Source organism: Nicotiana tabacum, chromosome 22, assembly GCF_000715075.1.
Source record: "Nicotiana tabacum cultivar K326 chromosome 22, ASM71507v2, whole genome shotgun sequence".
Classification (NCBI taxonomy): Eukaryota; Viridiplantae; Streptophyta; class Magnoliopsida; order Solanales; family Solanaceae; genus Nicotiana; species Nicotiana tabacum.
The window spans coordinates 121,448,119-121,474,355 of NC_134101.1; the positions used below are offsets into that span (position 1 = coordinate 121,448,119).

Sequence of the window (26,237 nt, forward strand, 5' to 3'; positions counted from 1 at the left end):
TCAGAGAAAAAACGCGGGTCCTCCTGGTTTTTTCGGTGTTAGATACTACATATAGGGGTAGGGATTAGGTTAGGGGTATGGGCCTAGGAATTATGGGCTTGAGAATTATGTGCTAGATCCAAAATTAGACCTAAAAATGGGTTGCTCGAGCCCAAGTTTTATACTTTCTCCGCGAACGGGACTAAAATGTGACCTTATTTATTAATTAGTCATACTTAAATAAAATAACTGTTAAAATAAGACTGACCATTAAAACAAACTATTTTTTTTGGTATTTTTTCAAGGTTAAAAATGACTAACAAAACATTAATGGAATAATTTTTTGTAATTTTTATTTTCTTGTATAAAATAAAGTAAAAGAGTAAAAATTAGTTGAAATAGCTATATTAGGCCTAATTAAATATTTACGTGCTAAAATATGAAAAATCTTGGGGAGCTGTCACACCTCCTTTTTATTGTACCCTTGGAAGGGAGTATAAATGGGAGTTTTTTCTAATTTAAAGTGACAATCGAAACGGGATTGTTTTATTAAAAATTCAGAGTCGCCACTTGGGATAATTTATGGTGTCCCAAGTCACCGGTTCAAATCCCAAATCAAGAAAAAGATTGACTCTGTATTACAGTCCGCGAACACAGAAATCCGAGTAGGGAATTCTGTTAACCTGGGGGAAGGTGTTAGGCATCCCCGGATTCCGTGGTTCTAGCACGGTCGCTTAAACTATTATAATTGGCCTATTATCTGATTTTAATACATGTTTTAGCCTATGGTATATTATAGCTTATTAACCGTTTTAAATCATTTTTAAGAAGATTCAACGTTATCTAAAATAAGCCTTGAACCACGCCACATGAAATGCACTCGTAGTCCACGACACGTTCTATTTAACCTTGTTGGAAATTAGAATTGGGTCACATGAAATGCACACCTGTATCCCTTAAAAAATAGTAATGTATTGTTTTTGACCGAACAGGTTATCTAAAACGAAGTAAATGTATTCAGACTTAGCGTGTAAACCATCAAAGGAAATAAACTCATGCACTTACCCGTTCAATTCAATCCAACTACACCCCTAGATCTTTTGCTATTATATTTATCTACTTCAACAAAATCCATTCTTAGATTATATGAACAAACATGGCATCCTAACTTAAGAAACCAACAATAAAAATACCCATTAAATTAATCTAAAATAAAGATGAATAAGATTGACATCACTTAACGAGCAAAAATAAGAATTCATTACATGTGTTACTAAACATTCTTAAACTACCAAGAAGACACTCAATCTTCAAAGAAGCAGAATAACGAACCAAGTCTCTAGCAGACTTCAGGAATGAGAGAAACGATTTGCACATTTACACAAGATCTACTTTAGAGGCCAGCCATAGAAATCTGATCAATCCCTCTTAACAACCCAACATAAATGATCCAATAACACAAAAAATTTGATAAACAAATAAAATCACACATGAAATCATGCTAACAGATAAGCGGGGATCCTTCAACAACATTCATCAAGCTATTGTCATAAGATGAGATAAGAACAAAAAGAACCTTTTATAGATGCATCTGAGCTTCGATTCGTTGACAACTTTTGAAGCTAAAACACCAACAAAACTGCGTACAAGACCTCAACAGAAACTCGACCAAACCTCCTCAAACTCGGCTACAACGGACACCTCGACTCGATTCTTGGAATTTGGACTGGAATGCTCGATAGTTATGTAGTATTTTCAGGCGATGTTCTCTCTCTATTTCCATCCGTCTCCATCATAGCAGTCAAAGGGAAAGAGGAGACTACGAGGAAGAAGAGTAGTGGCCGTATTAGATTTCTCCGGCGAGTCCGGTGACGAGAAAGAGCGGCGACGGCATGGATCTTCAAGAGGTGTCACGACCGCGTTTGATTTTTTTGTCTTGTGCCTCTGTGTGTGTGTTCCGGCGAGTGGGTGGTGAAGGGGTCGAGGAGAAGATGAAGTCAAGAGGGTCATCTGAAAGAGGCCATATCCAGAGAGGGGAGGGGAGTCCGAAAAATGGTCACAAACGGCGCCTCATTTCCTAGTTCCCTAGGGTCTTCCATCTGATTAGAGCCTTTTGGCTTTTTGTGTATCTTTGATCTTTTTAAGAGAAAAACCGCAGGTCCTCCTGGTTTTTTCGGTGTTAGATACTATATATAGGGGTAGGTATTAGGTTAGGGGTATGGGCCTAGGAATTATGGGCTTGGGAATTATGGGCTAGGTCCAAAATTATACCTAAAAATAGGTTGCTCGAGCCCAAGTTTTATACTTTCTTCGCGAACGGGACTAAAATAAGACCTTATTTATTAATTAGCATTACTTAAATAAAATAACTGTTAAAATAAGACTGGCCATTAAAACAAACTATTTTTTTGTATTTTTTCAAGGTTAAAATGACTAACAAAACATTAATGGAACAATTTTTTGTATTTTTTATTTTCTTGTATAAAATAAAGTAAAAGAATAAAAATTAGTTGAAATAGCTATATTAGGATTAAATTAAATATTTACGTGCCAAAATATGAAAAATCTTAGGGAGGGTCAAGAATCACATGTCTACAGCTGCCCCTCTTTGATTGGAAACGTGAAGAGTTTTTGGACAAAGAACGACTAGACATGTTTTTTTTACCCGACCCTTATTTAAGGAGACCAAAACTAAGAGAAAAGAGGAATGTGACCGAGCTCTGGTATCTGAGCTGCCTACATATCCTTGGCTATAAAGGAATCAGGCCACGTGTAGTTCAGAAGTGAGTGAGATGATGGAGTATGCCGAGGTGGAAAGCTAGTCGAGGTGCCGTTCCACCGAAGTTCCGGTCTGCGGTCCTGTTATTACATTAAAATCAAAAGAAATGAAAAAGACTAGCTAAGCCTGTCAACTACGAGTTAAAAAATTCCTATCTAGAAGTCTTCTGAAGCTTGATCTTGAGTCTTGAATGGTTCTTCATGCAGACTTTGGATTTGAACCTTGACGCTTGCTAGTTGCAGGTGCTAGCTCGTTCTTCTTCAGATTTTCGGATAAAGACCGGACATGTAGTGCTTGTGACCTCAACCATGTCTTGAGAAGCTCACATCTTTCATCAACTTCTGCATTTGGATTCACTTCTTGCCCTTTTTTTCTTTTTTCTTTATTGTGACTAACTTCTGTTGATCAGCTCGGACTGTTGACTCGCATTCTTGCCGCGATCTTCTTTTGTTGCTGACTTAAATTGTAATCTGAGATGCTTTCCCTTTTCTTCAGGTGGACGCCTGATTACTGAACTCGAATTATAATCTGAGATGCTTTCCTTTTCTCCAGGTGGACGCCTGATTACCGACACTTAAATTGTTTCCCTTCCCTAAAATTGGTGTTGTTCTCCCTTGCTCTCCAGGTGATTGCCTGATTGCCAAAATTTTATCTGTATTCCCTTGCTTTCTAGGTGGGCGCTTGATTGCCAAGACTTTGACTGTATTCTCGTGCTCTCCAGGTGGGCACCTGATTGCTGAACTTGAACTGTATTCCCATGCTCTCCAGGTGGGTGCCTGATTGCTGAACTTGAACTGTATTCCCGTGCTCTCCAGGTGGGCGCCTGACTGCTGAACTTGAACTGTATTCATGTGCTCTCCAGGTGGGCGCCTGACTGCTGAACTTGAATTGTATTCACGTGCTCTCCAAGTGGGCTCCTGATTGCTGAACTTGAATTGTATTCCCGTGCTCTCCAGGTGGGCGCCTGACTGCTGAACTTGAATTGCATTCCTGTGCTCTCCAGGTGGGCACCTGATTTCTGAACTTGAATTGTATTCCCGTGCTCTCCAGGTGGGCTCCTGATTTCAGAACTTGAACTGTATTCCCGTGCTCTCCAGGTGGGTGCCTGATTGCTGAACTTGAATTGTATTCTTGTGCTCTCCAGGTGGGCTCCTGATTTCTAACTTGAACTGTATTCTCGTGCTCTCCAGGTGGGTGTCTGATTGCTGAACTTGAATTGTATTCTCGTGCTCTCCAGGTGGGCTCCTGATTTCAACAAAAATAGACAAAACAAAGAAAATTTCCTGCCCCAGTTTGGTAGCTGGGCACATCTGTGAGTGTTAAACTGAATCATGTTACCAAATATTACTAAAAATTTGAAAGCTAGATCCCATTATCCAGGAGGGTCCTGAAAACTCCTAGTTAAATGACAGTTTTAAAAGCTGAATTATGTTTTCTAAAGGTATGACTTCCGCTAAATCTTGTTATCTAAGAAGGTCTTACAACTACATCCCATTATCCAGGAGGGTCCTGAAAACTCCTAATTGAATCTTATCTTAAACATGCAAACTTTGAAGCAAACTTATATTCCTTTGGGGTACATTTATGCTAGATTATGCTACTCATGATTGTTTTGAATTTTAAACTAGGTCCCATTTTCCAGGAGGGTCCTGAAAATTTACGGTCAAACCTGTCTGGTGCTTGCTTTTCCTTACGGAGGGTTTCTCCAAAATAAACGAAATTTTTTGCCCCTGTTTCAATCAAAGAAAAATCTTGTCAGTTTAAAATGTGGTGGTTGATTTGTGGCCTTGACTTTGAGGGCGATTTCTCCTCCACTTCCCATGATAACTTTGACTTCCACTAGAAAACTTTGCTAACCACTTTCTCTGTCATCCTTATCACAGAAAATACCTCTTCTCCGTTCAGAACCAATACCCTCTATCTGTTGCATTGCTCATAAACTAACATTTGCCAAACCTTTGTGTCTCACATGAATCCCAAAGCACGTCAATTGCCACCCACTCAGTGCGTATGCTGTTCTTTCTTGACTTATGCCACTTTGATGTGCTAGCCAGATCTCGTTTTGTGCAATTGGAAAGCTGGTGGCATATTTTGAAGTCATTTCTCACTTATTTTGACCAAACAGACTCTGGAAGAGGAAGTAAACAAGACAAAAGGAACAGAGTAAAGAACAAAGGAAAGAGGTGATTCCTAACAAGAAAACTACAAAGTAGAAACTTATCAGATGTGGATACCAACTCTAATGACCATGACATGCACCTGTAGCCTATTCTGTTGAGCAAGTATGATGTTCAACTCCTGTTATACCTTTAAACTGTGAAACTGGGCTTCAATGCTCCGATTATCCAATCTGATTCACAATCCTTCTTCGACTTCTAGTGCCCGAAGGGTTTTCACCATCAAGTCTCTCTAATTTTGTTCTTTTTCTTAACTTACCGTTTCCTCAAGGTGCCCACGAAGGTTTTCACCAATAAAACTCTCTCATTTTTTATTTCTCTCAGCTTTCATCGCCTTACGATGCCCGTGAGGGTTTTCACCAATAAGACTCTCTCATTTTTATTTTCCTTGTTTGGACTGGAGTGTTGCCCCTAATATGATTCACCTTTACTCGCTTGACTTGGCATCTCTCGAAGACTGATCGGAAGGTCTTTTTTTGGACCGTACTGTGGGCTTTTGGATAGGGTTAGAAAGAAAGGGTATCAAAAGGCTCAAAACCATTCAAATGGGTTCGAGATTACAACATTCGAAATCAGATTTCTTACAACAATCACAACTTCTACCCCAGTTTCTTCGCTTGGGAACTTTTGAATTTTTACTTTGATGGAACCGAACCATGAGGCTGCATACGTATCCTTAAAAGGAATCAGGTCGAACGTAGTTCATGTCATAGGAATTACTTTGTTTGTTGTGATTTTTCTTTTCTTTTTCTTTCTTTTCTTTTCTTCTTTTTGTTTTTCTTTTTTTTCTTTTTTCCTCTTTTTTCCTTCTTTTTTTTCTTTTTCTTTTCATTCTTTTCTTTCTCTTTTCATTCTTTTCTTTCTCTTTTTCTCTTTGTCCTTTACTTACAATTTGCACTTGCGTTTCTGAACTTTACTACTGATTCCAAAAGAGGGGTATGAAAAAGAAATAAATAAGGCTCAAAAAGGGTAACAAAGGATAAAATATTTAGATAGCAGAACAAAATGCCTTCGTCATTCCAATCTTCAAAACATGCCAAGTACGAACAAACACAACTTAACCAAAGAAATCATACATAATATCTTTTGACCGCATCAGAATTGATAGTCATTTCTACACATTTGCCTTCTACATATGTCAAATACAAAGCACCATTGGACAACACTTTCACTCTCATTACCACGAATGGCCCCCTGAAAATTTGGGGGGAACTTGCCTTTAGCTTCGACTCGATGCGGTAGGATGCATTTCAATAAGGTTTCTTTATGTTCTATCTGCTCCAGTTTCACACAATTCGGGCTTGAAATGATCTCAAAATGCCTTTGCTTACTTCCCCTCGCATGTCCCTACATCTTCAAAATTGCTTCATTGCTTCATGACTAAAATGACTTCTAAAACCATGATGAGAATTATGCGTGCACGTCATGTCACTAGAGTCAACAGGAAAAGAACTATAAAAGAAAAGAGAACTAAACAAAAATGACTAGCAGTTACAGAAAACAGAAAATTGCATTAGACAGATGGTGGAAGGGTTTGAACAACAAAACAAGCAAACTAAACTGGGGTTACAAATCTAGAACAAACCTAGACAACACTAAACGATCTGCTATGACTAAATAGCTAGGCATAATAAAAGGATAGAAGGGTTTGAGCCACAGGACAATATCCGGATTACAACCCTGGAAATAACCTGGACAACATAAATGACAACAAAATAAACCACCAAAACTCCTCCTTGGCTAACCAAGAAAAGAGCGTCTTTCCAATCACCAAACTCAGCATCTTAGCCACTGACTTCTGCATCAACACTACTAGGACCTTCACAAGTCTCCAGCATATTGTTCTTAACAAATTGCTTTTGGGTTCCCTGTGCCTGCTCGTTCTTAGGATCAACCTCTGATAGCGCTGAAAGCTTCATAGCGCGTGGACCTCCGAGGATCTCAGAAAAATTCTCATATTCCTTTTCAAATTAAATCATACCCACCATATGCGTCTCATTACGTACAGGCGATGTCCCTTGGCTAGTGTCTGCTGCATCTGGATTTTGCACGACAATGTCACCTGCATCAATAAGCTTCTGAAATGTTTTCTTCAGATGCCAACACTTCTCTATGTCATGCTCCGGGGCATCTGAGCAATATGCGCACCTTTGAGAAAAATCAAACTTCTTTGGAAGAGGGTTTGGCATTTTTATCTGAATCGGCTTCAACATGTCCAATTTCCTTAGCCTCTGGAACAGACTGGCATATGACTCCCCTAATAGAGTGAAGGTTTTCTTTCTCTGCAACCTCTCATTCTTAAATGCTTGATTGGGCTAGAAACCTGATCTAGGAGGGTTTCGGTAGGCTCGTGGGGGCGAATAAGACATTTGGGGAAGTGGTGTGGGCCATCGCGGGCCTTGTGGGTGTGGAGAATATGGTGGTGCATTGTGAACAGGGTACTGAGAAAGTGATGTACGACTTTGGGAGTTCTGTGAAGAGAAGTAGCATTGGGGAGGGTCATCTAGTGCACAAGGATATCCACGGGGACGACGTCGAGGCTGGAAGTGTTGAGCAGGAAGGCCCATCGGATCATCTTTTCTATTTCTCTTTCTTCCACCCAAACTTACTGGGATGTTCTGAATGTCTTTCGTAGTATCTTTCAATGTCGAATAACTCATGATTTTGCCTGACTTGATTCCCTCTTCTACCATCCCCCCCATTTTTAACACATCATTGAAAGGCTTACCCAAGGCCGGGATCAAATGACTGAAGTAGGTGGGGCCCTGGGCTTGTAGGAAAAGCTCAACCATTTCTTTTTCACCAATCAGGGTACTGACTTGAGCAGCTTGCTCCCTCCATCTGAGCCCAAACTCCCTAAAGCTTTCCTCCAGCTTCTTTTCCATTCTAGATAGGGAAGCGGTCTGGGGTAAAGCCTGATTTGTATTTAAAGTGTCGAACAAAATCTTAAGCCATGTCACCCAATGTAGGTCACTTACCGACATCTTGACGATTATACCACTCCAAAGCTTCCCTAGTCAGGCTCTTATTGAAATATGCCATAAACGAGTCATCTTTCTATCCAACACTTCTTATTTCACTGCAATAAATCCTCAGGTGGGCTACCGGATCTCCACACCCATCATACAAGTTAAATTTTGGCACTTTAAATCCCGCGGAAAGGCGAACGTCAGGGGACACAAACAGTTCTTTGTAAGCCATGCTACCCTGGTATCCCATTCCTTGCTTGTTCTCTAAGGACTATTCTATGCCTTTTAGCCTCCTGTGTATCCCATCTCGCCCTTCTCTTCTTGTGAACTTTTCATTTTTAACATGAAGCTCATCCCGAGGGCTCTACTTATATGAGTCAGGAACCTTGTGGGCAACCTCTACGGGGGAGTATTGGGAATCATAAGCTTTGAGTGGGTATTCATTGTTGGGATTAGTGTATATGACAGGAGGGCAATTCGAGAAGAGGTAATTGGAGGAAGAGTGATGGAGCTACTAGGGTGGTTGGGAAAGCTGTGATAAACGGGTGGATCTGGAGAGTATGGGGAATCATCCGGCACTACGACCGGAGTTTAGGTAAAGGCAGCATCTAAGAAGCTAGGTGGTGGCGCGGGTGGTGCCTTCCCAGTCATCCAGGCCTGATACATGTCCGTTATGTGTTGTCTCAACATCCTTACCTCATCAGCCAAACCAGTGTCCTGTTCAACCAACTGCTTTCGGGCACCGGTATCAACCAACTCAGTTCTGTTGTTGTCTGCCATTACCTTTTATGTTGTGGAGAGGAGTTACTACTTCGAGAACCACAAACCAACCACCTTTCTGCTATGAAGATATCAAAAGGAACAAAATGGGGTCATCCCGTTAGCGTTAGGGCATTAACAGCTTAAATATCACATTGCGTGCAATGCACCTAGTCATAGTTATCGGTTCTAGAATGACTTCGAGAGTCATAAGGTCACTTGGCATCATCCCAATTTGTCCATTTGAATCTTCTCTTTTCTTTTGTTTTCTTTTCTTTCCTCGCACTTCTTAGCTCGCTCATTTTCTTTCCCCTTTTTCTTTCTGATTATCGCTCTTTTCATTCCTCTCATTTCTCACATCCCATGATTTCACCTCCTTTTTTTCCTTTTTTCTCTCTTTTTCTTTTCCTTTTTTTCTTTTCTTTTTTTCTTGTAATAAATAAAAAATGATTCGATCAAACCTTATGTAGGTTGCCTACATATCATGACGCCGTATGAATCAGATCTTTGCGTAGTTCTGAAAAATCGAGAGTAAAGCACATAAACTAATGTTTCCTTTTTCATTTTCTTCTTCTTCTTTTTTTACCTTAGTCACTACTCCGATGAGAAAAGAATTTTTTTTTTTTTTGAATTTCCTAGACTGAATGCTCTATAACCTATTCTAAACTCAAGCTTAACGAGCATGTTTTTTTTCATTTTGAAACAAATGCTCTATTAAGGAAAATCCTAGAAGAGAAAATCCCCCTTTTTATTCTTTTTTTAGGAAGAAAATCTAAAGAATAAACCACAGCAAAGTATTTGAATTTTCATTTGATATCCTGACGCAAGATTTCGAAACAAGTAATAAACAAAATAAAACCAAATGTTTTTGAATTTCAATTCTGATTGCCTAAAGGAAAAATTCTAATGATAAACAAAAGACAAAGTATGCTTTTTTTTAATGTACAATATCCTAAAATTCTAATGAATATAAAAAGAAATATTTTTCCCCATTTTTCACTAATTTCCCAAAGAAACACCCCAAAAGAAAATCTTTTGGATTTTAAAATTAATACCTTAAAGAAAACTTTTAAAGAGGTACTACAAGAAAATTCTCTTTTTTTTTCTTTTGAATTTTGGTCCCAATATAGTAAAGAAAATATAAAAATAATTTTTATTTTGATATTAATTGCCTAGAGGAAAAACAATCTCAAAGGAATTTTTTTCATTTCTAGAATTAGTATTCTAAAGAAAACTTATAACGAAAATATAAAAACGCAAATTTCTTTTTTTTTTTTGGATTCTTGACTTATAACACATTTCCAAATGCAAAAACAAAAGGCTAGCCAAATTTAACTAGACAATACAAACTCTAACATCACCTAAAAGACTGAATACTACTATACAGGACTAGAAAATAAAACAAAAATAATTGACTCAAAAACATAAAATGGCTCCTCGAGCAGCTCCTGAATGCAATGATCCTGGAGTATCTGTCATGCTCAAACTCCGGTAAGTAGCTCCACACCTGTATGAGAAAACTTAAACCAACACTATGTGAGACAATAACATTCCATAAGACACATGCAAGACATGATTGGGGCTATTTTTGCAAAATGACTTATTGGCCAAGAGGTGGCTAGAAGTGCAAAATTTGGCTAAGACCCTGCAAAGCCAAGAACCTAAGATTTACTAGGAAAATCGGACCCTATGTGGGTTGCCTACGTATCACGCCCCGAAAGACGAGAATCAGGTATGCGTAGTTCGGGCAAATTGGATACGGCAAGAATAAAAAAATCAACTAATTTTAGAGAAAACATTTTTTTGTCTTTTTCTTTTTTGAAAAATGATGAAACATGCAAAATCTTTTTGGATTTTCTTTTTCCTTTTTTTGATTTTTGATTTTTCGAAAAATGATGAAAATGTACTTAACTATCATTGGTCCGCCAAATGACCCTTTTACCCTTGAATAAATGCAACATGTAGCACATAGGATGCATCAAAATGGTCTGTTATTTTGGGTACACATGTCCTAGACGGACTAAACCCCTGTGTTGAGTCCCCTAAGTCAAGTGCACATGATGCAAACAAACATTCCTACTAGGGATCTGGCATGAGGCTGAGTTATTCTAGGTTTAAAAATCTGGGTTTATTTGTTCTAAACCTGGCTTACCCGAGCGGACAGCTCGAGGCGAGGGGGGGCAGCGTACCGGGAATACAGAAGTTTCACCGGCTTTGCAACTTGTCTGAACCTCGTTCTAAAATTTGGGATATGACTCTAATAGAAAAGAAGTCACACGAAGTGCACACTCCTCCATGATTTAGAAGACTCAGAGAGAAGAAGGGTTTCGTAGCAGTTTATATACAGTTCACAGAATATCAAAGCGGTAAAAGCAATACTTAACACATTAGGCCCAAACATGTAACAAAATCAGATAATTAATAAAGCCAACTATAACAATTCATCTAAGGTCGAATTCTGAACCCTAAACCAGATATTCTGGGTTTGATCCCCAGCAGAGTCGTCAGAGCTGTCACATCTCCTTTTTACTACACCCCCGGAAGGGAGTATAAATGGGATTTTTTTCCAATTTAAAGTGATAATCGAAACGGGATTGTTTTATTAAAAATTCAGAGTCGCCACTTGGGATAATTTATGGTGTCCCAAGTCACCGATTCAAATCTCGAATGAGGAAAAGATTGACTCTGTATTATAGTGCGCGAACATAGATATCCGGGTAAGGAATTCTGTTAACCGGGGGAAGGTGTTAGGCATCCCCGAATTCCGTGGTTTTAGCACGGTCGCTTAAACTATTATAATTGGCCTATTATCTAATTTTAATACATGTTCTAGCCTATGGTATATTTTAGCTTATTCACCGCTTTTAATCATTTTTAAGAAGATTCAACGTTATCTAAAACACGCCTTGAACCACGCCATATGAAACGCACTCGCGGTCCACGATACGTTCTATTTAACCTTGTTTGAAATTAGAATCGGGTCACATGAAATGCATACCCGGATCCCTCAAAAAAATAGTAATATGTTGTTTTTGACCGAACAGGTTATCTAAAATGGAGTAAATGTATTCAGACTTAGCGTGTAAACCATCAAAGGCAATAAACTCATGCACTTACCCATTCAATTCAATCCAACTACACCCCTGGATCTTTTGCTATTACATTTATCTACTTCAACAAAATCTATTCTTAGATTATGTGAACAAACATGGCATCCTAACTTAAGAAACCAATAATACAAGTACCCATTAAATTAATCCAAAATAAAGATGAATAAGATTGAGATCACTTAAAGAGCAAAAATAAGAATTCATTACATGTGTTACTAAACATTCTTAAACTACCAAGAAGACACTCAATCTTCAAAGAAGCAGAATAACGAACCAAGTCTCTAGCAGACTTCAGGAACGAGAGAAACGATTTGCACATTTATACAAGATCTACTTTAGAGGCCAGCCATAGAAATCTGATCAATCCCTCCTAACAACCCAACATAAATGATCCAATAACACCAAAAATTGATAAACAATATAAAATAACACATGAAAGCATGCTAACAGAGAAGCGGGGATCCGTCAACAACATTCATCAAGCTATTGTCATAAGATGAGATAAGAACAAAAAGAACCTTTTATCGATGCATCTGAGCTTCGATTCCTTGAAAACTTTTGAAGCTAAAACACCAACAAAACTGCGTACAAGACCTCAATAGAAACTCGACCAAACCTCCTCGAACTCGGCTACAACGGACACCTCGACTCAATTCTTGGACTTTGGACTGGAATGCTCGATGGTTATGGAGTATTTTCAGGCGATGTTCTCTTTCTATTTCCATCCGTCTCCATCATAGCAGTCAAAGGGAAAGAGGAGACGAGGAGGAAGAAGAGCAGTGACCATATTAGAATTCTCCGGCGAGTCCGATGACGAGAAAGAGCGGTGGTGGCATGGATCTTCAAGAGGTGTCACGACCGCATTTGATTTTTTTTTCTTGTGACTGTGTGTGTTCCGGCGAGTGGGTGGTGAAGGGGTTTAGGAGAAGATGAAGTCAGGAGGGTCGTCTGAAAGAGACCATATCCAAAAAGGTGAGGGGAGTCCGAAAAATGGTCACAAACGGCGCCTCATTTCCTAGATCCCTAGGGTCTTCCGTCTAATTAGAGCCTTTTGGCTTTTTGTGTATCTTTGATCTTTTTCAAAGAAAAACCGCGGGTCCTCCTGGTTTTTTCGGTGTTAGATACTATATATAGGGGTAGGGATTAGGTTAGGGGTATGGGCCTAGGAATTATGGGCTTGGGAATTATGGGCTAGGTCCAAAATTAGACCTAAAAATGGGTTGCTTGAGCCCAAGTTTTATACTTTCTTCGCGAACGGGACTAAAATACGACCTTATTTATTAATTAGTCATACTTAAATAAAATAACTGTTAAAATAAGACTGACCATTAAAACAAACTATTTTTTTTGTATTTTTCAAAGTTAAAAATGACTAACAAAACATTAATGGAATAATTTTTCATAATTTTTATTTTCTTGTGTAAAATAAAGTAAAAGAGTAAAAATTAGTTGAAATAGCTATATTAGGCCTAAATTAAATATTTACGTGCTAAAATATAAAAAATCTTGGGGAGAGTCAAAAATCACATGTCTACAGCTTGTGCTCAAGTCACAAATCCAACTCCAGCAGTGGCACCTGACAGCCATAGTCCTGAAGGTTCCAAGGCTGTTCCAACTGAGATTGGGGGTAATATTTTGTCAAAAGAGCAATATGAGCAGCTGGTTTCTCTTCTTCAACTAAGTAAATTGACTTCCATTCCTCAAGACCTGGCTACTGCCCCTACTAATTTTATAGGTTTGCTTGCAACTACTGATTTTAGTAAATGTGCTTTTCCTGCTTGCAATTTTTCTAAATTAGAAGATAGAATTTGGATCATTGACTCTGGTGCTACTAATCACATGACCCCTCACAAATCCTTACTTACCAACATCAAACCTTTACCCTTACCTTACCTTGTAACTCTTCCTAATGGTTATAAGGTTAAGGTAACTTGTACTGGATCACTTCACATTTCTTCCTATATTTCTCTCCCTCATGTGCTATTGGTTCCTTCTTTCCATTACAATCTTATTTCCTTACATCAATTGCTACTTCATCTGAAATGTAATGCTTTTTTTACTCCTGCTCTTTGTGTTTTGCTGCAGGGCTCTTTTCTGAAGAAGCCTCTGGTTCTTGGTAAACTTCAGAAGGGTTTATACATTCTGCAAACTAAAGAATTTGGAAATTCTGACTTTTCTGCATCTTCCTCTGTAAATACCATAACTGCCAGCATGAATGATGTGAATAAGAGCAATTTTCATTTTTATCCCTCTGTACTTACTATTTCTCATTCTATTTTACCTGCTTTTGATGCTTGTGCTGTCTCTAATTTGTCTGTTGATCATGTATGGCATTTGAGACTAGGACATGTTCCTTTTGCTAAATTGAAACACATTCCTTATCTCTCTGGTAAGCTACCTCAAAAGCAAACTTTTCTTTGCCCTATCTATCTTATGGCTCGACAACAAAGATTACCCTTTCCTGAGAGTTCTATTCATTCTGCTTTACCTTTTCAATTTATTCATGTAGATTTATGGGGACCTTACCCCACTCAAATTCACAATGGCTTTAAATATTTTTTACTATTGTAGATGATTTCACTAGGGCCACTTGGTGTCATCTCTTATCTTCTAAAGCCAATGCTTTCTCTATCTTGAAGTCTTTCATTCTGTTAGTCCATACGCAGTTTGATACCAATGTTAAAACCATAAGGTCTGATAATGCTTTTGAGTTAGGCAGCAACAATGAAGCTATTCTTTTTTTCTCTACTCATGGCATCATACATCAAACCTCCTACCCACACACCCCTCAACAGAATGGTGTGGTGGAAAAAAAGAACAAGCATCTTCTTGAAATTGCTAGGGCACTTCTTTTTCAAACTAAGTTGCCTGTAAAATATTGGGGGGTGTGTATTAACAGCAACATATCTCATTAATCGATTCCCTTCTCCCTTACTTCAACATAAATCACCATTTGAACTTCTCCATGGGTATTCTCCATCATTTTCTCACCTTAGAGCATTTGGTTGCTTGTGTTTTGTTGCAGTACCTAAGCCTTATATAGACAAATTTAAGTCTAGAACTATTCCTGCTGTTTTTATTGGCTACGGTGTTGGTAAGAAAGCCTATAAACTGCTGAATTTGTCTACCTATGCTATCTTTCATTCCAGAGATGTTGTGTTCCATGAACACATCTTTCCCTATTCTGATTCTTCTTCTTCTTATCTATTTCCTTCTCCAGTTCCTAGTTCTTCTATTCCTACTTCTCCTTCTCCTCCTCTTCCTTCTTCTCCTTCCTCTTCTTCAGCTCCACCTACTTATGATTTCTCTCCTTCTTTCTCATCTTTTCAATCACCATCTAGTATATCTAGTGGACGTATTTTTTATCCTCCCCTGAGGAGGTCTAGCCGACCTACTCAAACTCCTATCTATCTCAAGGACTATATATGCACCTCTATTTCTAGTTCTCAGACTCTTCTCTCTTCTTCTTCTGAAAATTGCTTGCTTGAGCCTCAATTCTATCATCAAGTTGTTCGCAATCCTGCATGGCAGGAGGCTATGATTAAGGAATTTCAGGCCTTGAAGGCTAACAATACTTGGTCTATTGTACCTCTTCCTTCGGGGAAGAAAGATATTCCTTGAAAATGGGTGTACAGAATAAAACAAAGGGCAGATGGTTCTATTGAGAGGTATAAAGCTAGGTTAGTTATAAGGGGTGATACTCAACAAGAGGGAGTTGATTTCATTGAGACCTTTTCTCCCGTGGTCAAGTTGATTACAGTTAGGTGCTTGTTAACAGTAGCTATTAAAAGAAATTGGGTTGTTTTTCAGTTAGATGTTAACAATGCTTTCCTACATGGGGATTTGGATAAGGAGGTGTATATGAAGGTGCCTCCTGGTTTGTCTCTCCAGTCCCCTTATTCTGCTTCCAGTCCTGTACTTGCTTGTAAACTTCACAAGTCTCTCTATGGGCTTCGACAAGCTTCTAGACAGTGGTATGCCAAGTTATCTACTGCTCTTCAATCCAAAGGGTTCAAACCCAGTTTGAATGATTATTCTATGTTTACTAAGTCTCAGAATGGATGCTTAATTGTGGTGGTTGTTTATGTTGATGATATTCTTGTGGCTGGTGATAGTATTCCTGAAATAGATGCTCTTAAAAGGTTCTTGGATGACCAGTTCAAAATCAAGGATCTCGATGAAATACACTACTTTCTCGGCCTTCAGGTTCTCAAACAGTCATCTGGTTTCCTGATTAACCAGCATAAGTTTCTCCAAGATCTTTTATCTGAATTTCATTGTTCTGATGTTAGTCCAGTGGTGTCCCCTCTTGATTCTCATACTAAGTTGTTAGCTGATGTAGGTGAGTTATTATCTGATCCTTCCTTGTATAGACGATTGGTGGGAAAACTCAATTTCTTGCAACACACAAGGCCCGACATTTCCTTTACTTTTCAGCACCTCAACCAATTCATGGCAGCCCCCCGTTTGCCTCATTTGAATGTTGCTTATCATGTTCTTAGATACTTGGCTAGTACTCCTACCTTGAGGATTCATCTGTCTGGTTCTGCTAGCTTCACTCTCACAGGGTACTATGACTCTGACGGGGCAGGTTGTGCAGATTCTAGCAGATCCGTCAGTGGTTATATTCTCTTTCTTGGTGGCTGCCCTATTTCCTGGAAGTCTAAAAAGCAGCCCACTATTGCCTTATCCTCTTGTGAAGCAGAATACAGGGCTCTTAGGCTATTAGTTGCTGAGGTGATTTGGGTTGTTAGACTACTTAGTGAGTTTGTTGTTAATGGTCTACTTCCTGTTGAGGTTTATTGTGACAGTCAATCTGCCATCCATATTGCCAAAAATCCCGTTTTTCATGAACGAACGAAGCACATAGAGGTGGATTTTCATTTTATTCGCGATGCATTGAAATCTGACCTTATCAATTTACTTTCTACTTCTACCTCCTCTCAAGTTGCTAATGTTTTTACCAAGTCTTTGTTAGGTGTTCAGCAGCAGGCCTTCATTTCCAAGCTTGGAATGGCCTCCCCTTCCAGCTTGAGGGGGGTGTTGGACTCCAGGATGAGGTTCAGCCCAAAATGCACACAAGGCCCAACAAGAGTGCCTTGGCCCAACAAAGGCCTCCTTAGTCCATTAGTTTAGTCCCTTTATTTAAGATTGATTTGTAAATATATAAACAGGCCCATATATTCTTTTTGTACAGTTTTTACATCATCAGAAAGAAGATGAATCCAGAATTTTGCTTCTAGTCTCTTCTTCTCTTCCTAGCTAAGAACTAGGGTTTTCTCATTACAAATTGCACTGAATTTTGACTCGAATTTCAGCTGTTATCAGTGCCAAGCTCAAGAAAAAGATATAAGAATCATATTGACTATAGACTAGTTTGGAACATGAATCATTTTAACATTAGAACTTCCAAATGAATCCACTTGAGAATGAGAAGAAACGCAGTCGCCGGTATAAACACTGCATTTCCGTTTGGGAAGGAAAAGAGATAGAAAAAAGGATAACACCGTCTTTTCATATTAATTTTAATAAACTAGTGACTACTTTTGCTCAACATTAAAAATGCTGGATAAAAAATAAATATCACTTTTGGCTACCCCACGCAATCTTTACGAATTATTAGACAAACAACTACTCACAACATTGTTCAACACAGTACTTGGGCCCAAAAATAAAAAATTAAGAATTAAAAGTGCTAAAGCCATTCAATATACAGAATAAATAAATAGAAAAATGACCTCCCAAATAATTTAGTCTTTTACTCTATTTTATGTGACACTTTTTTTTTAATAATATTCCAAAAATATTGATATCTTTCTATTTTTAAAACTATTTAACTTTTAACTATTTATTTACCCTTAATAAACAGATTTATCACTATAACAGACAGTCTACCTACCAAGGCGACTTCATTGTTATAGCGAGTAAAGTTTTATGAATTAACTACATTAATAGGTAAAGTTTAATTACATTAATGTTACAAAAATATTTGTGTGACGTATTGTTATAGTACAGTTACTTCAATGTTAAAAATAATTGTGACTTTACTATTATACTGGCTAAACTTCAGTGATCATATAAGAAGTGAAGGAATAAAGTGTAAGGATTTTAAGGGGATAGGTGCATCACTACTGCCGTTGGGAGAGGGAACGAGTCATGCGGGTGGGATGCCAAAATTGCAATTCCAGCAATTGTTAAAAAACATGGGAAATAAAAAAGATATAATACTGCAGCTTGAAAGCGCAAACATGCCATTCTACAGAATAATATTTAAATACAGAATATGCATAAAATATCTTTCATTCGTCAAAAATATACTTCTGGATATCGTTCAAGATTAATGCCAAAAGTCTTTCATTTTCAACAAAATAAAAGTTTAAACTAATGTACAATAGACAATCCCATCTCTCTCCTGATGAACTTCCTGTACTGCTGTATAGCTCCTTCGCGGCGAAAAATCTACTCAACCAGCCTTCACTGAGTTTGAAGTGCACAAGGCTGGGTGCAAATGAGTTAAACTTTGAGGTAAAATATATCCAAAACGTTATCATTTATGCAACTTTATCACCTAACAGCTTCTGGTGCAGAGTTGCAGTAAGGTGTATGCAAGCAAACCAACTTAGTAAATGCTAGACAAATACTCGCAAACAAAATGCCTATTATCAGTCCCGTAATACTTTTCTGCTTTTCGAGACTCATTGCCCTCTTAAAAATGCTCCCAAAACATGGAAGTAATCCCCCACATGCAAACATCATGATGTGGTCCAGACCACTGTAGTCAATACCTGCAAGTATTGCTCCGATTGCAGATGACGGACTTATGAAGCCAATAAGTGCAGCAGCTAAAAGGGACGCATGCCAGCTGTCAGTTGCTCCGTAAATGCAGCTAGCAACAGCTGCACCACGTGGTAGTCCATGAAGTGAGACAGGAAGAACCATGTGCCGACCAAGTCCATAAGCTTTAGGTGCAGCGACCCCCAAAGCAAGCCCCTCTGATAGTGCATGGAGGGCAACTGCAGCACAGCACAAGATTGACTGAAGGGTGAGAGCACTAACTGGAAATCCGGTTACAGTAGATAAAGTATCTGCTGAAGTCCTCTTGCGACTTCCAATTTTTGTGACTCTGGCCGTTGAAAAATGGGAAAATGAGAATCCTGTTGCGAGGAGCGATAAAAGGGGGATAAACCCCATCTTTGAAGATAAGACTAGCTGCAATGGACGCCATGCACCAAGGACGAAGGCTGTGCCGCAGGCTACACCAGTCAGGAGAGCATGCTGAAGACGAAAAGCAAGAGCAAATGCAACAAGAGATATACCACCAAGCAGTGAACCCAGTCCAAAAAGTAGAGAAACAAGGAATGCGGAAGCATCTTCCGAACTGCCATTGCAAAATGATTTGGTTAGACATGATACATCAAACTGTCATACTAAAGGAGAATCCATATCAAACTATAAAAACATACATTGCATAAAACTATTATAGATTCATTTTCCCAGGCAAGTCTTTCAAACCTTAGGTACTTTGCTACAAAAATAACAAATTACAAACCGAATGGACATTTTGCTTAAACATCATAAAAACACTTAATGATTCTCTTGACTTCCGAAAAAGCTTATCTTAACATCCTATAAAACCCTGATTTATTATTTTATAAGATTAGTACCCGCATAACCTTCACAAAAAAGGCTCCAGCTTTCCCTAATATACAAAGTCAATAGATTTTCCCTCTTATCTGTTGCATCAACACTCTAAAACAGACCGCAGCAATGAGTAAACATAGACAGATAAACAAGTTATACCACAAACCAAAGCAGCAGAATACAACTACAGATAGTAGGAGGTCCTTCTCAAGTTCAATGCCAGTTAACCAATTAACTAAAAGCTAGAAAAGAAGACAAATCTAGAATGAAAAAAGTAATCTCAACGGTGGAAAACACTTATCATCCTAAGACTAACAGTACGGCCACTTCTCTTCACCAATATGTTTCTTCTACAGTTATTTTCCCGTCATTGAGGGCAGAGATGTAGGTAGGGCAGGTGAAAGATGAACTCACTTGTAGTTGTGGCCAAAACTCTGGAACAGAGCACTTAGAGCTTCCATAAAAGCTACTGAAAGAGTAGCCGCTGATGCAACATGAGATGGTGAGGCTTCCTGCACCCAAAGAACCATAAGTTACAAATTAAAGGAAAAATGTAACGATATTTCAGCAATGGTTGTGCAGGACTGCCGGGAATAGGGCTAGAGTATAAAACCTAAGATCCAGCTTTAGGTTGTGGAATTAATATTTATCATTGTTTCAAAAAGTTGTCAATGAGAAACTACAAAATAGAGAATTTCCTTTTGAACTAACATCCATAAAGTCAATTTTACTTGGCGTAATAAGTAGAAGTGTCATTATCATTTTGGTCCACTGATTTTAATAAGTTGATAAAATTCAAGGAGTCAACTCCATCTAAAGTTCCATAGAACAGTACATTAAGTTCTTCTCCACATATATTACAGTCGAAGATACGCCTATTGCTTGCCAACTAAAAACATCATGGATCACCAAAGTGCATTCTTTTAATTTTTCTATATCCTCTATTTCTCCCTCTTTTCCCTTTTCTTATCTCCTTTTTCCTTTTCTCTTCTCCTTTTCCCCTTTAGGAGGGTGGAGGGCACCATATCAGTTCTGAAAGCTCTTTCGAAAATTAAGAGGGGCATTAAGCAAATTACCTTGAAACCATCAGGAAGGACCTCGGCAACAACTATCCAAATCATACACCCAGCAGCAAAGCCAGTAGCAAATGGCAGAAATTTGTTAAATGCATCAGCACAAATAAATGATGGCACTGCAACAATAGGCTGCATTAAGAAGGAATTCAAGGTTTAGACATCAACATATCATGAGTACTGACAAAAGGAAATTTAATATTACCCAACCGAAAACCAAAAAATAACATATTATGCCTCACTTGTTCAAAAATAAGCAATAATCCATACTAGTGAACACAAGACCATTAAGTTATCATTACAAGCACCTCTTACAGAAGACAAGGACTACGTATCACAAATGACAAAATCTGGATTGACATTTATTAAAAAGGAAAGTAAGTTATATATTAAAAAGAGGAACAGCTTAGCACTATGATGGTGCTAAGACAGTACAAATTTCAGAAACCCCTCTGTACAAAAACAAAAAGAAGGTTTCCTGCTCTGAAAGAATCTGGTTTAACTTGTATAACAATCAGGTAATAGTTATAGGAATCAGTGAGAACAACGTAAATATATCCCAACTTTCAGTTGTCTACTAAGAAATCCCCAAATCCGAATTTGTAAAAGATGGTATATGTTCAATCACCTGCGGTAAGGAAGTTAATATACTCCACAACATGGCATTCTGTGGAGAAACTCCTCTTGATGCAAGAACCATGCTCACAGCTAAACCCTCTGGTATGTTGTGCACGGCAATAGCTAGAGTTACCAAGATGCCCTGAGAAAGACCTTTGGAGCCAGCAAAGGATACTCCAACACCAGCACCCTCCCCAAATGAGTGAAGAGTCATAATCCCAACAACAAGGATTACTTTTGCTGCATCTGCTCCCTTAATGTCCAGCATACTCACTTCACCATATTGTTCAAGAAACTGAATAACGAACACAAACATAGAACATGAGGAATTGCAAGATGGGAATGAAGATATTTGTCAAGCTATGCAAGAGTAACAAGAGTTCATACACAAAAGATAAATTGTTTAATAGAATTATGTTTACTTCAAACGCAGAAGAGACGATGAATCCTAAACTCAGCCTGCAGGTCAAGCTTATATAACATGCACTAGCTAGTAATATGGCAAGGCTTTTGTATGTCCTTCAGTCAACAGAATTCAGAAAGAAGAATATAACACACTATATCTGATATCCACTCTACAGAACGACTTGGAACTGAAAAGCAGTAGCTTTTCTACTTAACTCCACAATACCAATTACCAACAGCTCCAATTTCCAAAGATGGATGTCAGCATTTAGTTGTAAAAGTTTAATTTGCGAATTCCAGCCCACTCAATAGATAGAATATATGAAGGGAATATTAGCTTCAATTATATATTCTGTTAAATGTTAACAATTGCAGCTAGAATACAGTGATTCTCTTCTTTTTAAGTTTTTTTATAAAGGTACTGTTTGGGCCAGCTCACGTGCACCTCAACTAATGCACAAACAGCCTGCTATGCCCCACAAGTAGGGGTGACAAACTGGCAGGTCGGGTCGGATATGGGCGGGTCAAAACGGGTAATTTAAAAACGGATAAATTATCCGACCCGACCCGTATTTGAGACATATAAAAACGGGTTTATCCGGCGGATAATATGGATATCCATATTATCCATGGCTTCTTAAATATGATCACTTATGAGAGAATTCCTAGTCTTCCAAACTTGAGAAACTCCAATTTAAGGCTTTACAAATGTAAAAGTTAAACACATTAGTTATCCATTGGTTATCTATTTGGTTAACCATTTTCTAAGTGGATAATATGGTTCTTTATCCATATTCGACCCGTTTTTAAATGGTTCATTATCCAACCCATTTTTTGATGGATAATATGGGTGGATAACTGTTTTCTTTTAACCATTTTGCCACCTCTACCTACAAGCAAAGGTATATGTCCAGCAAAGCTGGAACAGATGGCTCACACTGAGTATTGTGTTGGACTGGAGTTACTCGTATACCTCAACCACTCAGCAAACCCCCAAGGGATGCATAGTGACTCTCTTCATTAATAAACTAAAACTCAAGACAAAACTTAAACCCTAGTCCTTAAAAGCAAAGAAATATGTAGAAAGCTGGTATATATGCTTTTGAAGGCCAGTGATTGAGAATAAAAACTTAAAGAAAAGAAAAGAAAATTATTGCACATTTACAATGTTTTTTTAACAAAGTTGCATATTTACACCTTTTTTTATATCTACCAATATAGGGATGATCCGAAACATTTAAAAATACAGGGTTGCCATTCTTAAAATTTCAGTGAAAGTTATTTGTGGGGGCATCAATATTGCCAAGAAAACATTATAAATGCACTGAATGCTCCCACATGATAGAACTTTCATGACACAACAAAACCTACATGTAATCATGGAGACACAACAGTGGCCTGGAGATGGAACAGTATGAGTCAGGAAAGTCCTCACAGTGGGCAGAGAGCAATGGAAAAAAAAATATTCTTGCATGTGTTTGTTAGAATGAAAAAGGAGTAAAATGAAAATAAAGGTGGACATCATCGATTTCCTTCAAAGACAGTAAATGTTTCAAGACACTGACTTGCAAGACAGTTTGGAAACAGGACATCAAGAAGAAGTTTGAAAGTAGGATCCCACAACTTCCTATTGATCAAGAGAAAAACATAGGGAAATATCTCTTGTTTCGATCATAAGTACTTGGAGGTTGTCAACTTTAGAGTACTTATGATCGAAATGAGAGACATTTAGGAAATAGCGGGAAAGCAAATATATGTTACAGCCCCATAAAATTTGAAAAATAACAGACCAAAGATACTGAAGGAGCAGCACTGCATACCGTATATTAAGCTTTACATTACCCATGGAACATTTTCCTTTTTTATCTAGCTTAGTAGTGACAACAAATACAAGATATTAGTGATGATAATAAAACTATTAAATGTAATCAATAAAGCCATTTAATTTTATTCAATATCAGATAAAATACAAAGCTAATGAAAGGAAGAAAAATGGATAACAAGAAATTTGGGAAACTAGGGCTTTCACCTTCTTACAAAGCAGGATGAAGACTCCACCAGCCAAAATACCAAACACAACCCATCCACCACTTCCATGATCCTGTCCTTCCTGTATAAGGTCAAAGCTCGCTGCCAACATCACTCCAGCAGCCATTCCATTGCATATTCCTGACCATTGAGGATCCAACTCCACGAAGAAAAATGGTATTGCACCCAAACCGCTAGCTGCAGCCATTGCCAAGGTGAACAATGCAACTGTTGAAACAGAAACTCTGGTGTTATCACCTGTCCTTTCACCTTTTCCATCTACACTGACAGAATCTACATCAAATTCTTTACCAGAACCATCAATTATATTGGTTCTGGCATTCCTTAAAGGAGCGGTTACTACCCTTTGTACACTCACTTCTTCAAATGCAGCTGTGACATAAAAAATCAAAGCTGATACAAACAGAAACAATAAAAAAAGTTGCCCAAATCTCGACCCAATACTCATCATGATTACATCACCAAATCATTATAGCACTGAAATTCCTCAAAACTAGAAGTCCAGAATAATCCATCAAGAGGGTCATTGGGAAGTCATCATCATAGAGCTGCAGTCTTCGCCAGACTAACTTCCTTTGAAACAACTAACTTTGTGGTAAGCTTCTTCTAACTATCAAAAGCCACGGCATACTGAATTCCCGGGCAATCTAAAAAATACCATTCCTAGTAGTGTTGTCAAGGGTGTAACTGGTCCCTTCTGCACTAGAATCATTCAAAACAAAGTTAGATCTCAATCAATTCAACAGTACTGCATACAAACTCAAAGAGACAAATAGAGCAATCATAAGAAGACCGACAGCAAACAGAACAAAGTAGCAACTTGTTGCACCTAGTTTCCACATCGACACATCTTCTTTATTCGACCTATAACTTTGTCATGATGATTTAACCCACCGAATAATTTACACATGATACACTTGTTTAGAGAGTGTGTAAGTTAATATAAAAATGAAGAATGGTTTGAGATGAAGGAAGACGAAGTATAAGAGCGAGACAATAGGAACAAGAAAGAAGAGTCTAACAAATTAACAGGAAATCATAACTCCCGATTGTACTAAAGTCGGAGAAACAGTCTCTCCTCAGTAGTCAAGAGTTTTACTACAAGCGAGACTTGGCCTGTGATGATATGATATCCCAAACAGCACTTACAGCACTCTTAGTCCTTGAATATGAACAAAAGACATTAAACTTAGCCCTCTCTTGGAGCTAACAAAATTTGAGCTTTCTTAGCAACATATCTCATTGTCAAGCTCTGTTCTTTTTCTACCCGTCTATCATCAGAGTTAGTACTATTAATTACCAAATATTTCCATCAAAAATAAGTTGACTATCTGTTATACTAATACATTGCACGTTTCAAAAACCCATGTTCAAATTTTTAGCCAAAAGTAACAAAAGGCATCAATAAGACTTCATAAACAAACCACCCTACCTACCTACCTACCTACCCCGCGCCGCCAAACAACCACCTGAACAATCCCAACAAGCCAAAACCCACAGAAGAAATAGAGAAAAACATAGATTTTACCTCCAAATCAAAAATCCAATCATGGTATTCATTAGCAACCAAAAAAGAACAATCTTTACAGAAAACCATTAATCATGAAAAAACTCATGGGAATACAGCAAAGAATGCAAAGATTTTTACCTATTTGAAGGATCGGGACCAACAGATAGTTGAATTGCAATCAAAAAGTGTACAGAATTTAGGGTTTGTGACAAGAATTATTGAACTGACTTCAAAGATAGGAAAACGGTGAACAAAAGGGACAAAAAAGAAAAGGATCGATCTTTTCTCTATTGAGGTAGGTAAGTAATCTTGTGTGTAATTGTATATTTTTGCCCAATAGATAATGGATCTGAATTCTGAATCAGTTGACTACCAATTTACCATTATGGAATATCCGCATTCTGTTTTTCTTTGGGTATTTGACAAAATACAACGTTCCGTCCATGGTTTTCTTTTCCTTTTTTTTTAAAATCTTTTTCTCCCTTTTTTTTTTATCTTTTTCTTGTTGAAATAAATAAATCATTATACCCTGTAAAAACTCGATGACAACTGTTGAAAAAGGTTTAGGGATAAGTTTCTGCACTTAATAAAAATTTATCATCGAAATGAAACGCTTGGAGAGAAAATACTAAATTTACGTCAACATTAATATTCACGGTGTTAGTACATTTTAATATTAAAGTGCATTATTTTTTGTGAGATAGTGATTATTATTTTGGTATAACTCATGAAACCACTAATACCATGATGTATAACTAATTACCTACTAAAGATTAAATTTTGTAACCACCAACCATGTTCTACAATTTTATTATCTCGCTACTTTATTATTTATTTCATGGAAGAGATTCTACACCTATAAATAGTGGTGTTTCTTCCTTATGTTTGGTATGAGAAAAATGTTGTAGGGTGCATGTAAAAAGTGTGGTTGATATTAGTGAAAAAGAGAATTAAGAGAAAGAGAAAATCTAAGTGGGCGTTTGGACATAAGAATTGTAAAATTCCAAAAAAAAATGAAAAAAAATTCGAGTGAAAATAGTATTTGAAAGTTAGAGTTGTGTTTGGACATGAATATAATTTTGGGTTTTTAAAGTTTTGTGAGTGATCTAAGTGAAAATTTTGAAAAATAACTTTTTAGAGTTTTTAAAATTTTTGAAAAATTTTAAAA

General features: G+C 37.7%; 1 protein-coding gene across 2 annotated transcripts; it reads right to left on the bottom strand.

Moving 5' to 3' along the window:
* Nucleotides 1-18,057: 18,057 nt before the first annotated feature.
* LOC107804759 (putative zinc transporter At3g08650) lies at nt 18,058-25,515 on the bottom strand. Of its 2 annotated transcripts, none has more exons than XM_016628685.2 (6): nt 25,208-25,515; nt 23,540-24,256; nt 21,116-21,400; nt 20,491-20,619; nt 19,829-19,926; nt 18,058-19,151 (listed from the first exon to the last, which is right to left on the bottom strand). In XM_016628685.2, exons 2-6 carry the CDS (start codon nt 24,008-24,010, stop codon nt 18,338-18,340), a joined length of 1,797 nt encoding a protein of 598 aa, XP_016484171.1. In that variant the 5' UTR covers nt 24,011-24,256; nt 25,208-25,515; the 3' UTR covers nt 18,058-18,337. The 2 variants fall into 2 exon arrangements, with proteins under 2 accessions (XP_016484171.1, XP_016484173.1); XM_016628687.2 differs by having other exon boundaries at nt 23,540-24,261; nt 25,208-25,490.
* Between the last annotated feature and the right edge of the window lie 722 nt (nt 25,516-26,237).

Excerpts from the sequence above, each read along its gene's own strand:
- LOC107804759 (XM_016628685.2), bottom strand. The coding sequence starts at position 24,010 with ATGATGAGTATTGGGTCGAGATTTGGGCAACTTTTTTTATTGTTTCTG. Across the intron at positions 20,620-21,115 it reads TATTAACTTCCTTACCGCAG|CCTATTGTTGCAGTGCCATC; the intron begins GTGATTGAACAT and ends TTCTTAATGCAG. Across the intron at positions 19,152-19,828 it reads AGTTTTGGCCACAACTACAA|TTCGGAAGATGCTTCCGCAT; the intron begins GTGAGTTCATCT and ends TTGCAATGGCAG.